At 46.2% G+C, this 16,482-nt stretch overlaps 1 protein-coding gene across 3 annotated transcripts in view; it reads right to left on the minus strand.

The window, feature by feature from the left end:
• Positions 1–16,482, minus strand: part of AP2M1 (adaptor related protein complex 2 subunit mu 1) — a 157,453-nt gene that overhangs the window by 46,701 nt on the left and 94,270 nt on the right. For all 3 annotated transcript variants that reach the window (XM_085635615.1, XM_085635618.1, XM_085635617.1), the window contains exons 5-7: positions 5,669–5,804; positions 3,848–3,989; positions 3,403–3,522 (exon numbers count right to left, since the gene is read on the minus strand). In XM_085635615.1, coding sequence (XP_085491741.1) covers positions 3,403–3,522; positions 3,848–3,989; positions 5,669–5,804 — 398 coding nt within the window. The remainder of the gene's footprint in view (positions 1–3,402; positions 3,523–3,847; positions 3,990–5,668; positions 5,805–16,482) is intronic.

Genomic DNA, 16,482 nt, shown 5'->3' on the forward strand with positions numbered 1-16,482 from the left:
CAGGAGGGACTGTGTAGGGCTTGGACCAGGTGCCCTGCAGAACGTCAATGAGGGCCTCATTGAATTGCAGCAGAGGCTCAGTGGAGCTTGCTGCAGACTGAAGCACCTCAGTGAGGATGTTAGTCCTCACAGCCACGGCAGGCAGCTCAAGCCCAAGGGCTGCGGCCGCCTTGCGCAGCACCCCAGAAAAAGCTGCACCCTCCTCCGAAGCCACAGTCGGAGGAGAGATGAATCCAGTGTCCGGTGAGGTATCCAAACCACTGGCCTCCCCCAGTTCATCTGCCCAGTCCTGTGAAAGTTGGCCCTGAAGGGCCAAAGGGTCCACGGACCCCTCCCAGTCGCCCCCGTCATCTGATTCCTGGTAAACAGGAGGAATGATCGGAGCCGGACGATAGACAAAATGTGTCTCTAGCGGCGTCGGATGCGGCGTCGGGTCCGGACAGGGGCTGAACCGGGGATCGACGCCGACCAGAGTCGGCGTCGGAGGTGGCACCGGTGTCGACGCCGGCAGAGGAGGCGTGACGAGGTCGACCGGCGTCGACGGAGGCCCAGGCCTGGGCCCCTCGGGGACCTGCGGCGTCGGGCCGGAGCTGCCGGGACGCAAGGTCGCCCAGTCGAGTCCGCGGGGCCCGAAGGCGCGCCAGCGGGCGTCGACGGCGGGGCCAGGCTCCTCATGGCCGAGAGGAAGGCACTGACCTCCGCCGGAGTCGCGTCAGTCCCAGGGACCGGCGGGTATGGGGACTTGCGCGGCGCCTGCGGCTCCGGCAGAGCCGCGGGGGTGGAACCACCCTGACCCTCGGCCGAGTCGAGCGACCGGCGAGGGGAGTCCGAAGAGCGGTGTCGCCTCTTGGACTTCTTGGAGCGCTTCGACTTACCCGAAGACTTCGAGCCAGACGAGCGACGATGTAGAGTGCGGCTCCGCGACCGATCCTTGGACCTCCTCCTGGACAGGGATCGAGAGGGGCGCGGAGCAGAGTGGCGGAGCTCGAGAAGCTTACGGGACCGCTCCCGCCTAGCTTTCGAAGTCAGGGCCATACAATCGGAACACGACTCCGCGTCGTGGTCAAGCCCCAAACAGTACAGGCACCGGCAGTGATGATCGGTCACCGACAACAGGTCGGTGACAGTCGTCGCAGGCCTTGAAACCAGGCATCCTACCGGCACCAAAGTCGAGAAAGTGACCAAAAAGAGTCAAAAAAGTTAGTCAAAAAATTACTAAAGGGGTAGCTCTCCCGGATCAGCGCTTACTGACGTCAGCGCGCAAGGGCGGCGTCTAAGTACTCCGACGACGTCATTCCGGCGCACGACGCCAACGACAGACGCGGAGCCGCAGACGACGCCTAGCGACGCGCAAGCGGTATTGCTACAAAAATCTTCCGGATCCAGTCTGACGCCTGGGGATATTCTAAGGTGAGGAATCAAACTAACGTGTTTCTTTCAGATGAACCTGATAGCATCACAAGGCTATAGAAAGAGTAAAATAGAAATTACAGTAAGCAGAAAGGAGCTGGAGCTATAGCGTCGCTAATCTAGCAGCCAGTTAGTCGAGACAGCAGGTGTTCACAGACCTGATTTAGTACTGCCGACAAACAATGAAGAGCATGGAGTATTGTGAATTGCAATTTTCAATTGAAAATGCTCTGTCTGGTGCCAAGACTACGTATTCTCTCTAATCAACATCAGCAGATTCCATCTGGAGTTTAAGAGACATAAATAAAAGCCAGAAAACATCCAAATAACTCAACAGCAAAGACCGGATTCAAACCCCAATGTACCCTTACGAACAATCCACCAAAGCCCAGAACTACAGCTGCCACAAAGGAGTATGCCACCAGAGAAAACAAGCAGCCCATCAGACCTTTCACTCACGTGAAATGGCGTGTGAAGAATCAGACTACATTATCAACATTCAAATGTTCAACTCTTGCATATAGGAATGGGTCTTAGTACTTATATTAATGTATTCACTTATTTTAGGAGGTTTGTACAGTGCTGGCCTGTGAAAGATTCTACTTTGTAACACGGACAGCTTTGAAAAGGGAAGCAGTTTTTACATGATTAGTCTTCCTCTTTCTCAAAAGCCACACTGAGCAATCCATGTCAGAAATTTACCACACTTAGTTGCTGCATCACTGTAGGTATAAGTTTTTGCAGATAGTGGAAATCTTGGAACTTGGATGGAATCTGTCACCAGCCACAAGACAACCTACATGCAGAAGACTTCCTACAAACAACGTTACTAGCATAATCAGAGGCAGGAATGCAAATCTCAGAACTGAAGGAGGGGTACATGACCACCCCATCTAAAAAGTTACACCTCCCTCCAAGTCTCACAAAATAGATCCAACACAGAAATTCTGATCACATATTTAAGACCGCTCAGGCATCGTATATAACTGGGTAACGCCAAGTTCAAAACCGTACCAATCATGATAAACACATACCAACATGCAAGCAATAGCAGACATTAGACCAAACACGGTACATGCACCAAAACCAGAATTGCTACAACAGAGTTGTATATATATGTGGTGCCCTCAACAGCACCATATTCTTCACAAACCTTGCACTGCTCCATAACACAAGCTAATCAATGCTGTTTCGTTGAAGGATACTGTGCATCCTCTGCAGAGCAATATATGTTCAGACATCTCTCACATGCTACTACCCAAACTACAGCATATCCGGCTTCTCAGAACACACATACCTGCTTTAAGATCGAAGTTCGCACCCTCAAAGACACTAACCACCGTAAGACAAACTAATACACACAGAAACATCATTTAATCACTCTTGCAATACTACTGACTGAGGTAATAAAACCAAATACACGATCAGAGACTGAATTCTAAAAACCATGCTGAGAAGGTAACCAACCTCCGTCATACTAATGACAGACTGCATCCTAAATTAATCATCCAAACAGACCTACTACAATTTAGAACACTGTTGGCTCCCCATTCCCTCAGCAACTAACCACACACCATGCAATTCCTCTCAGACCCTTTGCTAAGTCTCCAACCCGTTCTCCACTTAAAGAAAAATGTTAGCGAAAACGCAGCATTGATGGGGCAACCTGCAATTATCCTTTTTTAGATAAAAAGCATCCTGGCCTTGCAACCACAGGTCAGGTCCCTGTGCCTCACAAAGACTGATTTTATGGGAACACGACAGATGAAGTCAAACTTGAAGAAAAAGAAAAAGTAACTGCCTTGGCTAAATATGGCTTGGTACTGGCTAACAACTCTCAACTAACAGGTTATCAATTAACTGGACACACAACTAACTGGTCATCTATTACTCAAGTATGTGGTTCATGTCTGCCACTGTACAAGAATAGCTTTGAAACCTTCACAACACACTGACCTGAATGAGACCAAGGACTGGGTCTTGTAATCCTACCTCATAAGCTCAAATTCACCATCCGGTGGTATGAAGCTGATGCTCCTCTCTGAATCAAATTTGCTAAGTCGCACACACTGATGGAAGGTGCAGTCGTCAATGGCAATTGACTGCTTCCCTCTGAAAGAAGACAAGAGCATAGCAATATTAGCATATGAGTAAAGAAATAGGGAACTTAGGAGAGACAGCTAGGTTAAACACTAACTGCTTTACCACCAGGACCCTACACTATCAGAAGTTGGTTATAGTTTAACTTTACTTGGCCCTGTATAGATTACACAAAAATTGCAATATCAACGAGCTTCTGTACAGCATGTGCTTTACCTGTCTTACAAGCCCTAACTGCGCAGCAGGAGGACGGGTAACATCAAATGGTTTGCTCTTAATTACAGCAGTTAGAAAAAGAAAAATATAAGTTTGAAAACTCCAATGGACAGACACTCACGTTTTCCCAGTTTCATCTGCTGTGCCTTTGCCCTGCTTCTCAATCACAATCTTGTCATTCATTCCAAACTTGCACTCCGGCATCCCGCTTAGGTAACTCTTCATCACCACTCTGCCAGAGACGTGTGCACTCAAAACTTGACCTAAAGATAAAAAAAGTGAGATCTGTGCTGCACACATCCTAAAGGAAATAGGTTCTGATACAAAGCAAGGGTTCATGGGAAACACAAGATTAAGAACAACTATTTTACAAGTGCTAAGTAGCAAGAGCATCCTTTGAAATAACCGGTCACTTCGGGGTCTCCAAAAACAAAAGAACAAACTAGTCTGCATTCAACTCATGAGCACAAGATACACTAAGGTGGGAGCCAGGTTAAAATAGCAAGAAGTGTGCCATGGGAACCATTTGCATGGTCCATTAGATTTAATGTTTGAGGAAGATCCACTCCATTTCTGCTACGGTGCACACACAACGGCCGTGTAGCACTAGGAATGAAAAGTAGCGGGTAAGCATCAGGCAAACTACCAGGTGCACTTAGTGCACTAAAGGAAATGCATTTCAGTAGAGAAGAGTGAATGGGGGGGGGGGGGGGGGGGATTCATGACAGATCTGCTGTAGCCGTGGACATAAAACAATGATGGTGAATGCAGAATGCTTGAAGGTGGCAACCGTGGGGGGAAAAATGGCAACTCCTACTAGATTACACATGTAACAAAGACAAGAGCATGCCTAGTTGCCAAGGTAATGGGAAGGAGCTATCACTTCTACAACCCTTAAATGAGCTCCTAGGACATCACTGAGTGTCTGACGGTGTTCTATTCTGCCTCCTGATAAGTCTGAAAGAGCAACCCTAAATATTAAAGTAAATGTACTCAAAACAGGTCTGATTCTCTGACCCCACTACATGCTTGAGATTAGTAGCACGTGAGCTACTGGGAGCCATTCAGCTACCTGGATGGAGTTCTACTGAGGGCACCCCAGCCTAATAAATGTGAAGCTTTTGCTAGATAGAATTAATATATGTATCAAAATTGAAAACCATACATTCAAGACAAAAATGCATGTATTTTCATAGCTCAAACTGATGTTTGGAGAAAAATGGTTGGATTTCCAGTTGAATTTACAATTATACTATTCCAACCAATCAGCTGGGTGACAAATATTCTTTAAGTGCCAAGATTCTTTTTAGGTTGAATATGCACTTTAAAAGTACGTTATGTTCTATTTAAAGCTGAAATTTGAGAAGTTAAGCAGCGTTACGGAGACTGATTGCTAACTTGGTACATTGCAGCTCTGGCTGCTATGTAGTACCCTTTTAGAGGTATTCCAAATTGATAAAGCCCTTTTTACATTGCTGCTTGTAATCTTGCCTCATGCGCTAAGGTGATCGCTGCTTGTAATCTTGCATGGAATGGCCACTAACAATCTTGTCTGATGTGATCACTAGGGGATAACTTTCAATGAACACAAGTAGATCTTATTATAGAAAAGGTTGGACGTAGACTCCCCCCCCCCCCCCCCCCCCCCCCCAACTGTATCATTCCGCTGCAACCTCGTCACTAGCAGTTTTTCAAAAGAAAAAAAACACAGATAACATGGCTTTGATTTGAATAAGAAAATCTTTGTATTTAATTTCAAAATCCTGATAAATATTTTGACTACTTTGCAATATAGTAGAAAGAGGCAACCTCCACCCATATAAAGTGACAGCTATTCCTCAGGAAACCATTTTTTCAACCCCATATCCCACACAGTTATCTCTGAATATACACTCGAGAAGATAAAAAATATAACTGCTCAGCAAGTGAAGTGCATGCCTACCCTGTGGGGACATTAGCAGGTTCACACTCTCCAGCACATCCAGGAACAGCTCATTTCGTCTGTACTTTATACCCTCACGCCTCCAGCCGATCTGCCCAGTCACTTGGCTGGTGATTTGAGACTGTTCTTCTTTTGTCTAAAAAAACAATATTTATGAGGGGAAGGAGTTTGTAGCACAGTAAAATGAAGCATTGTAATTAAATGGTGTGTTCGGACCACTGCAATCATTTCCCTTTTCATAACTGCCCCTTTGTCCATCCACCCCTTTCTCTTTACCTATTCCTGCATAGGCTGCCCTATACTTTCAGTAAATTATGCATTTTCAAAAGACATTGGACTTTCCGTATCTAAGACTTAAAACAATCCTAGATTGGGGAATTGTGAGCGAGCAGTGCCTATATAGATCACAACTTTCCACTGTACAAAAAGGTGCATTTGTTTACAGTTGGGGTGTCATCGTTGAACTCTAGGTATGGCACACTGACTGAGAATGCCTGAATTTCACTGACCGTTCATGCAGGGACCAAGGAGAACCCCTCAGATACATCTTTAGAACTTAATGAGAAAGACAAGATTGCATGTGACTGGTCCCAGCTTCTCTGAAGAGTATTTCATGATAGAGTTTGCCAGCTGTACCAGTTAAGAACAGTCTCTCAAGGTTAAACTAGCAGATTTAAACATTTTACCCTGCAACCGCCTCGATTTGAGTGTATGTTTTAACGTAGGTTGACTACCTCCAATGTGCCCCTACAGTGCATGGTGAGACCGAAGGAGTCAAACTAAGAATTCTGGAGCCAGGCGGGCATCCGGAGCTAAGGCAGGCCGAGGTACGCTACCTGCCTCTTGATCTTGGTCAGGAAGTGAGGTCGAGCTCTACCGGTTATCAGTGTGTGTAATAACATTCTCCATAGGTACAAGTGCAGTAGCTCACGGGGCTACTAACATCAGAATACTGCTCAGTATTGTAAAGAAGCTAGGGGAATGGGTCTAAAGGCATACTTATCCATTGGGCCAGCATCACAAAAAGCCCCCCATGTCCCTGTAGAACACCTTCTGGCAAAAAACACAGCATTTGAAATTCTGCTGTAACACAAACAGATCCAGTATGGTGGGGCTCACAACTTGAAAATTGCATATGATTGGTAGCCTTCAAGCATTACCTTATGCAATGATAATTTGTTTGTTTCACAGAGGGCAACTTCATTTGAAGAGACTTTTCTAAATAATTTATTTCTAAACATTTGTTTCCTGCTCAGGTATTCTGCATGGGGGTTGACTAAACCTACTAAACACTTACCAGTGAAAGAACATGTGTTCCTTCTTACACATGGATGAGCTTGCTCCCAAATGGTTTAGTACAACATAAGTACAGTTCATATAACAGAACACAGAACAAGTTACTTATCTTCAGTAAGAATGTTACTTACCCTATAAGCATACATTTGTGGGATCTAGTGCTGTAAATCCACATGCCCTGCATACTCCTCATCTAGTGTTGGGTCAGGAGTTCTTCTTTGAAGAGTCCTTCGAGTCTCAAGATGGAGTGACTCCTCTCCTCGGTGGTAAGGCGCATGGCAATAGACTCCATTGTTTTCCCGCAGGCGGGTGAGAAAGGCGTGTAAAGCATGTGCAAGTAATGGGATTACCATGCTAAATGTATAAATCGTGAAAACTAGCAAATTTAAGAAACTGCAATGGTAACAGGTGTCTGGGGAGGAGGGTGGGCACACGGGAATCTACAGTACTACATGCCACAAACAGAAGCTTACATGGTAAGTAACATTCCCTTTGATGGCATGTATGGCTGTAGATATACATGCTCTGCATAGACTGTAAAGCAGTCACTCCTTATAAGCGGTGACTAACCGGAGGGTGTTTCTTATCAAAAACAAAATTCCCTTATGTGTCTAGTTTATCAACCTCTTATAGTATGCACTGAACCAAATCAATATTAAACCTGTGGGTGTTGCAGTGGGTTGAAAAAGGGTACATAGCACTGCCTGTCCTACACTGGCTTACTGGCGTGCTGAAACATCCACACAATAATGTTTGGTGAAAGTGTGTGGTGTGGACCATGTAGCTGCTTTACATTTGTCAGGTACGGGAATATTTCCTAAAAAGGCCATAGTTGTTCCCTTTTTGCAAGTAGAGTGCACATTGGGAGGAACAGGTAGGTAGTTTGGCCTTAGCATTGAAAGTCTGAATAAACTTTACTATCCATCTGGCTATGCCTGATTTGGATACAGGTTTGCCTCTGTATGGTAGTGAAAAGGTGAAAAAAAGTTGCTTAGACTTTCTGAAAGTTTTCGTTTTATCAATGTAGAACACAAGCACTATTTTGATATTGAATGTATGTAGTGCTCTTTCTAGCATAGAATCAGGTTGAGGGGGGAAAAAGACAAATCAATGGATTGACTGAGGTGAAATTGAGAGACTACCTTAGGTAGAAATTTAGGGTTGGTGCGTAGAACCACCATGTCTGTGTATTTGGAAGAACGGTTCTTCTAAGTTTAGAGACTGGAGCTCACCAATACGTCAAAGTGAAGTTATGGAGACTAAAAATGTCACCTTCCAAGTTAAGAATTGAAGAGGGAAGGAGTGCAAGGGTTCATAAGGGGGACCCATGAGTTTTGGGAGTACTACATTAAGGTTTCATGAAGGTTTAGGAGGAATCCGAGGTGGAATAACATGTTTAAGTCCTTCCATAAAGGTTTTGGGCACTGGAATTTTGAAGGGCGAAAGGTGGTGTTGATTGGAGATGGCAGCCATAGCAGCGAGATGCAAACTTATAGAAGTGAATGCTAAAGCAGCCCTTTCTAAGTTAAGTAGATAGCCAATAATGTTTTGTACTGTAGCTGTGAAAGGGTCAATTTGTTTTGAGTGGAAGTAGCAAACAATACATTTCCATTTTGCTGCATAGCAGGACCTAGTAGTAGGTCTACGTTCTTCATTAAGAATGTCCATACATTCTGCTGGTAAGATAAGATAACCAAATTATGACCTCAGGAGCCAGATTGCTCAAATGAGAGGTTTTGGATCTGGATGTCTGAACAGTCCATGATTTTGAACGAAAAGGTCCGGTCTGTTGGGGAGCATCCCAAGTGGAACTACTGAAAGGTCTAGTAGAGTTATGAACCAAGGCTTACTAGCGCAGGTGGGAGCTACTAGCATCAGTTAGCGAAGTCTGCCTGAGCTCCCAAACCAGAAATGGAAGGAGAGGGTGAGGCGGAAAAATGTAGGCAAATCTCTGACTAACACATCCATAGTGCATTGCCCGTGGATAATTAGAGTGGGAACCTAGATGAGCAGTTTGAGCATTTTGCGATTTCTGCTGTGGCAAAAAGGTGTATTTGAGGGAACCCAACCACTTCTGGAGGTAGAGTAGGACTAGTGGGTTTTGTTCGCATTTGTGGACTAGCTGCTCCATCCTGCTGAGCAGGTCCGCAAAGTTGTCTGTTCCCTGAAGATATTCTGCTCACGTGAATGTGGGGGATGTAGATCCCAGTTCCAGATGGTCTGAGACAGCTGTGAGAGTTGTGTAGACTGTGCCCCTCCCCGCCCCAGTATTTGTAGGTAATACATGGCAATCCTATTGTTCGTGCGGACCAGGACATCCTTGTGAGTCAGGTGAAGTAGGGATGCTAGTTGAACAGTTTGAAGCTCTAGGTCGCTTATGTGGAGAGACTGATGCTAAGCATTCCATAGGCCCTGTGAGGTCTTATAGGTGAGCACTTTATCTAGCCTGTGATGTGTCATGAGAGTGATGTAGGGAACAGGGTCGAGAAAAGGCTTCTCCTTCAACAGGTTGGTGGCGTTCCACCATTGCAGAGAACGGTGAGTGTGGCAGTCTATCAACAACAGATTTGTCAAATGACGAGCTAGACATTCCTGCAATTGGCGCATGTGTAATCTTGCCTGGGGAACTATGGCACTGCAGGAAGCCATCATCCCTAGCAGATGCATGACCATCATACCAGAGTTGTTGGTTCATTTGAACCTGAGGTAGTATTGCCTGAAAGTTTTTTTATTCATGCAAGGTTGGGGGGAAGCAATTTTATTTGTGTGTTTAGGGTTGCCCTCAAGTATGGCTGAATTTGTAATGATTGCAGGCGAGACTTGGGAGCCTTCATAGTAAACCTTTTGTCACTGGAGTGTGTTGTTGGCACAGATGAGCATTGATACGCCAGTCATCCAGGTATGGGAATACATGGACATTTTGTCTGCACATATGTGCTGCAACCACTGCTAGGCATTTGGTGAATCCTCGAGATTCGGTGCTTACCCCGAAAGGAAAAAACCTTGAACTGGTAATGTTTGCCCACTATGACAAATCTTAAGTATTTGCAATGAGCTGGGTGTATTGGTATGTGGAAGTAGGCGTCCTTTAAGTCTAGTGTTGTCAGTCACTTTGTTGAAGAAGCGAAATGACATCTTGTAAGGTAACAATGTGGAAGAGTTCCGATAGGATGCATTTGTTTAAGGGCCTGAGAGCTAAGATTGGCTTTAAAGACCCGTCTGTCTTGGGGATTAGGAAGTACAGAGTATACTGCTGAACCCTGATGAAGAGGAACGGGTTCTACGGCTCCTTTGATGAGGGGGGGGGGGGGGGGGGGCTTGGACTTCCTGCCCGCGTAATGTTTGATGCTCCCAAGTTAATCTGGGAGTGTGAGGTGGAATTTTGTGTGATGTGGTAATGAGCTCCAGACAATGGCCATGGTGGATAACGGCTAATACCCACTTGTCCAGTGCGATTGAATGACTTGTTGGATGGAAATGTAGTCTGCCCATGACAGGTGTGTGTTTGGGGAGGGGGAGAGGAGGTGGGGATAGGATAGGATAAGGATAGGTTAAATCACTGTTTGGTAGAGGGTGTTGCCTCACGAGTAGAGGCACCCTTACCTCTACCCTTGTTGTTGGCCTCTAAATGATCCACGGAAGTAGCTTTTGGTGTAGGAGCTTTGAGACTGCTTTTGTTACCAAGTGGATGCCTCTGCAGAGGTAGACTTCTAGGTCATATGGTAGATTGGACGACGAAAAGTCCCCCTGGGAGTAGGTGTCTGTAGTGCTCCCATGGCTTTACCAGTTTGTCTTTTTTTTAATCCTCTCCAACGTAGAATCTACTTGGGGACCAAAGAAGTGCTCTTTATCAAAAGGCCTGTTAAGAACAACCTGTTGAACCTCCAGTTTGAAACCACAAATCCAGACACTTTAGAATATTGCTATTAAATTTCCGTGCTGCAGTGTCTGCTGCTTCTAGGGCACACCATATGGAGGTATTAGTGATGGTGTTTGCCACTCTGCTACTGGCTGCTGACTCCTTTTTCTGTTCTCCTCTATCCCGTCTAAGTGAGCTTTGTCGTACCATACTAGGAGAGCCTGGGAATTAGCAATCCACCAATGGTTGGCACCCTGGGCTGCAACCCTTTTCCCCACAGCATCTATCGGTTTGCTCTCCTTATCTGGAGGCAGTGTCTCCAGTGGATTGGGTGTTAGCCCTTTTGCATGATATCATGGAAACCAGAGAGTCTCTAGAGCAGAAGTCTTCAAAAATTGATTGGTGTAAGGACCCCCTTCTGACGAAAATTTCTAGAACCTGGTACTCATCATCGACAACCATAAATTCCTGTTAAACCTGGGATCTTTTGGCATCTTTTCCCTGTCTTTTTGCTTTCTTACCTTCAGGTTTTGACTTTTTTTGCTTGTTTGGTGTATCTGCGTACTCTTACTGCTGTTCAGTATTAAAGTTCAAGTGCTCCTATTGTAAATTGTATTATGGATTGGTGTTTCCATGATTGGCATGTTTAACTCACTAGTAAGTCCTTAGTAAAGTGCACTGAGAGTGCCAGGGCCTGTAAATCAAATGCTGCTGGTGGGCCTGCAGTACTGATTGTGTCACTCACCCAAGCAGCCCTGAAAAGGGTTATCTGACCTGCCACTGCAGTTTCTGCACGCAGTTTGTAACAGCTATGTCGACCAGGCAAATGCACTCACTTGCCAGGCCCTAATCTTCCCTTTTCCTACATGTAAGTCAACCCTAAGGTAGGCCCAAGGTACTCCTGTGGGCAGGGTGCTATGTTAATTAATGGTAGGACATGTACTGGTGTGTGTGACATGTCCTAGTAGTGTATGCCTGAACTCAATATAAAAATGCATCTTTTAGTAAAGATGAGTTTTATGTTCTGTGTTTGGAAATACCACTTTTAGAAAGTAGGTATTTTCTTGCTTAGCCATCATGTGCGTCTCTGCTGGGGTTAGGGATTGACTGTGCCTTGGACAATGCTGTCTCCACCTCCTGCCTGGAAGCTGGGCCAGAGAGGATTTAACTGGTTTGGACTGGGCACAGACACTCTCTGCCCAAAAGAACAAAGAGAAACGGAGTATAAATATTGGGGCCAGAACTTTAGAACTCGCTGGAATAAAGGTATCTGCCAAGAAGAAGAGCTGGAAGAACTGCCGGGAGTACTGCCCCCCCTTTGCTTTGCGGTTGCTTTGTTGGGTTGGCCTGCAGGTGCTGCTTCTGCCTTGGGCAGTGAAAGAACTGGACTGAACTATCTTTACTTGTTGCGGTGTGTATCAAAGGGCTTGAAGTAGAGCTTGCCACCTGTTCTGAAGTCTCAGGGACCGCAAAGACTTCTCCGACCTCTGGGTACCGCCTCTGGAACCATGGTTTCAGTTGCCACAGAGAAGGGGAAGCAACTGACTCCGTCACAGACTCCATCGCTGGCTCCTTGTCCTGAAGGGAATGGAGAGGGCACCGCTGCATCTCGCACCGCAACCGTGGACTCACCAACGACAGCCGCCGCCGTTCCGCGGCTTGCACCGTGACCTCTGGGCACCACACTCCGTAACGCTTCACTTCGCAGCCCTGGTCTCACTGACACCATTGCTGCCCGCTGACTGAGACTGCCGTGACCGCACATGGCTTGGGGGCACCACTCCCAAGTATTACAATACACCGTTCCGTCCCTCACAGCAGTCTGTGCAAAGCAACAGTGCTTAAACTTAATTCGCTGGCGAATAAGAAGCCAGTGAAGTGACTTCAAAAGTGGCCCGGCGGTGGTACGAGATGATTTACTAAGAACTAAGCGTGCGGCCATGTTTTGGACAACCTATAGTCTACTAAGGAAAGCCTCATTTGCAGATGCCAATAAGGCATTACAGTAGTCAAGGCGACCGATTATCAGAGCCTTACCTAAGGTTTTGCGTACTGTCAGAGGCAGCCAAATGAACACTCTGCGCAACATCCTCAAGATGCGATAGCAAGTCCCAACAGTGGTCATAACTTGATCTTTCATTGACAACCGTATGTCCAACTGAACTCCTAAATTTTTTGCCATCAAAGTAGGAGAGGGGGCGGGGCCCAACACCGCCGGCCACCATCCAGGCGGCCACGAGGTGAGTGCAGGACCAAACAACAAAATTTCAGTTTTGGCCGCATCTAGCTGCAAAAAGTGGTCCATCAGCCATTCTGCTATGGCAGTCATGCCTTCCGCAAAACGTTGATCCACTAACTCCCTATCTTTATCAAAAGATCGGAGTAGTTGAGTGTCGTCTGCATAAGAGAATGGCTCAAAGTCAAACTTTCAAATAGTTTTAGCAAGGGGGGGCCACATACATATTAAATAAGGTCGGGCTTAGACATGAGCCCTGGGGCACCCCCTTACTGAGCTTCACAGTACGTGAGGGAAATGGCCCTAGATTAATAGTTTGTGAGCGCTGATCCAAAAAACTAATAAGCCATTTAAGCGCCACCTCCTGCAGACCGATCTCTCTTAACCGAGATATCAGTTTCTGATGACAGACCGTGTCAAAAGCTGCGGTTAAGTCTAATAGGACCAGCCTCACTCCTTTATTGGAGTATCCAAGTAAGATAATACGGGAACAGATCGTGGTAGCCGGAAAGGCGGGTGGGCGTGTGTAGATCTGCAGCTCTACATGCCAAGAACAGATGCATACTGATAAGTAGCATATTCCGTTCGAGGCATATGAGCTGCAGATTACACACTGTGCATAGATTGTAAAGCAGCATTCACTCCTAGCAGCGACCACCAGTATCTGTTGCAGTAGTTTGAAATAGTGTTTTGAGTACAGCTTGGCCTACACTAGCCTGTTTAGTTTGCACATCAACACAATAGTGTTTTGTGAATGTGTGCGGTGTAGACCATGTAGCTACTCTGCAGATATCATCTAAAGGAATGTTTTCTAAAAATGCCATTGAAGCCCCTATCTTTCGTGTAGAGTGGGCTTTAGGAGGAACAGATAATGTACGTTTTGCTTTATGATAACAAATCTGTATGCATTTGACAATCCACCTAGCTATCCCAGATTTTGATATGGGGTTGCCTTTGTGTGGTGGTGAGAAAGACATGAATAGTGGTTTGGTCTTGCGAAAGGGTTTTGTTCTCTCTATGTAGTATAGTAGTGCTCTTTTAACATCTACGGTGTGAAGAGCTCTTTCTGCGACTGTTTGTGGCTGCGAGAAGAATACAGGCACCTCTACAGATTGATTGAGGTGGAAGGGAGAAAGGACTTCAGGGAGGAATTTAGGATTAGTTCGGAGAACAACTTTATTAAGATGCATCTGGAGAAAGGGTCCTTGAATGGTTAGTGCTTGTAGTTCACTCACTCTTCGTAGAGAAGTAATGGTTACGGGGAAAGCAGTTTTCCAGGTTAAGAATTGTAGCTCACATTTATGTAGAGGTTCAAATGGAGGCCTCATTCTTGTGAGAACGATGTTTAAATTCCACACAGGGGAAGGTGGTACTCTGGGGGGGAATTATTCTCTCGAGTCCCTCCATAAAGGCCTTTATGGCAGGTACTCTGAAAAGTGACAGATGCTGTCTATTTTGTAGATATGCTGCCATGGTAGCAAGATGCAATCTGACAGGCATAGGCTAGGTTGCATCTTTGGAGGTGTAGTAAGTAGCCTATGATGTGTTGGATAGACACATCTTGGGGATTAGTGTCGTTATGGCAGTATACTACGAATCTCTTCCACTTGGCTGCATAGCATGCTCTAGTGGTAGGCCGTCTAGCTTCTTTGATGACGTTCATACAGTCAGGAGGAAGGTTAAGGTAACCGAATTCTAGGATTTCAGGAGCCAGATCGCTTGGTTGAGCTGAGCTGGGTCTGGGTGTTGGATCTCTCCATGGTTCTGTGTTAAGAGGCGTGGAGAGAGGTGTAGTTTTTGGTGCAGAACTACTTAAGAGTTCCAGCAGTGTGGTGTTCCATGGCTGTCTGGCCCAAGTTGGAGCAACTAGGAGGAGCGTTAATGAGTGTTGCTGTAGTTTGCGCACCACTAGCAAAATGAGTGGGAGAGGCGGAAAAGCGTACGCAAATCTGCCTGACCAGTTCATCCATATCGCATTGCCTTTGGACAATGGGTGAGGATACCTGGCGGCGAAGTTTGGGCATTTGGCGTTTTCTTGGTTGGCTAAGAGGTCCATCTGTGGCTGCCCCCAAATCTGAAAAAACGGTTGAAGAACTTGTGGATGAAGTTCCCACTCGTGGATTTGTTCTGTTTGATGGCTCAAGAGATCGGCTTTTGTGTTTTGGACTCCTGGGACATGTTGGGCTAGGAGAAAAATGTTCTGCGGTATAGCCCACCTCCATATGCTCTGTGCCAGCTGAGAGCTGCAGAGTGTGTGTCCCGCCTTGTTTTTGGATATAATACATGGCTGTCATGTTGTCGGTGCGGACTAAGACAGTCTTGCCTGATATTTGTTTTTGAAATGCTTTTAAGGCTAGGAATATGGCTAGTAACTCCAGGTGGTTGATGTGGAGTAACTTTTGTTGAGGTGTCCACCTGCTCTGCATGGTGTGATGTAGTAGGTGAGCTCCCCAGCCGGAGAGCGATGCGTCCGCTGTCATGACTATTTGAGGAACTGGCTCGAGGCACGGTCGTCCTTTGGAAAGGTTCTTGGTGTTCCACCACTGCAGAGAGCGATGGGTACGACCGTCTACCAACACCAGATCTGTTAGCGGACCTTGAGCCTGGTTCCATTGGCGTGCTAAGCACTCTTGGCGAGGACGCATCTGGAGTCTTGCATGAGGCGCTATAAATATGCAAAAGGCCATCATCCCTATGAGTTGCATGAACACTCAAGCTGGAAGTGTGTGTTACGGTTGGAATCTGGTGAGAAGAGCTTGGATGCTTGCTATCCTGGTGGGACTGGGATAGGCGAGCGCTGTTGAGGTGTCTATTGTGGCACCGAGGTATTGTTGTGTGTGGGACGGTTGCAGCTGGGACTTGGCGTGATTTATTGTGAACCCCGGGTTGTGAAGTTGTTTAATAGTGGTGTGTGTGTTGTACACACTGATTGTACGATTTGGCTTTTATAAGCCAGTCGTCTAGATATGCGAAGACATGTATGTGTTGTCTTCTTAGATGTGCTGCCACTTCTGCTAGGCACTTGCTGAACACTCTTGGTGCTGTGGTGATTCCAAATGGGAGTACTTTGAATGGATAGTGCAGACCGTCCACTACGAATCTGAGATATTTTCTGTGAGCGCTGTGAATGGAAATGTGGAAATAGGCGTCCTTGAGGTCTAGGGCAGCAAGGAAGTCGCCCTGGGAAAGCAGAGGGAGGACCTGTTGAAGTGTGACCACGTGGAAGTGGTCTGAATGTATGTATAGGTTTAGAGGTCTGAGGTCTAAAATAGGCCTTAGAGATCCGTCCTTTTTTGGTATGAGAAAATAGAGGGAGTAGACTCCCTTGTTTTGTTGGTGCAGGGCAACTGGTTCTATTGCACTTTTTTGTAGGACGGAGGTTACCTCCTGCTTTAACAGTAACAGATGTTCTTGTGACATTGG

The sequence above is a fragment of the Triturus cristatus genome, chromosome 11, assembly GCF_964204655.1.
Source record: "Triturus cristatus chromosome 11, aTriCri1.1, whole genome shotgun sequence".
In the NCBI taxonomy this organism is placed as follows: Eukaryota; Metazoa; Chordata; class Amphibia; order Caudata; family Salamandridae; genus Triturus; species Triturus cristatus.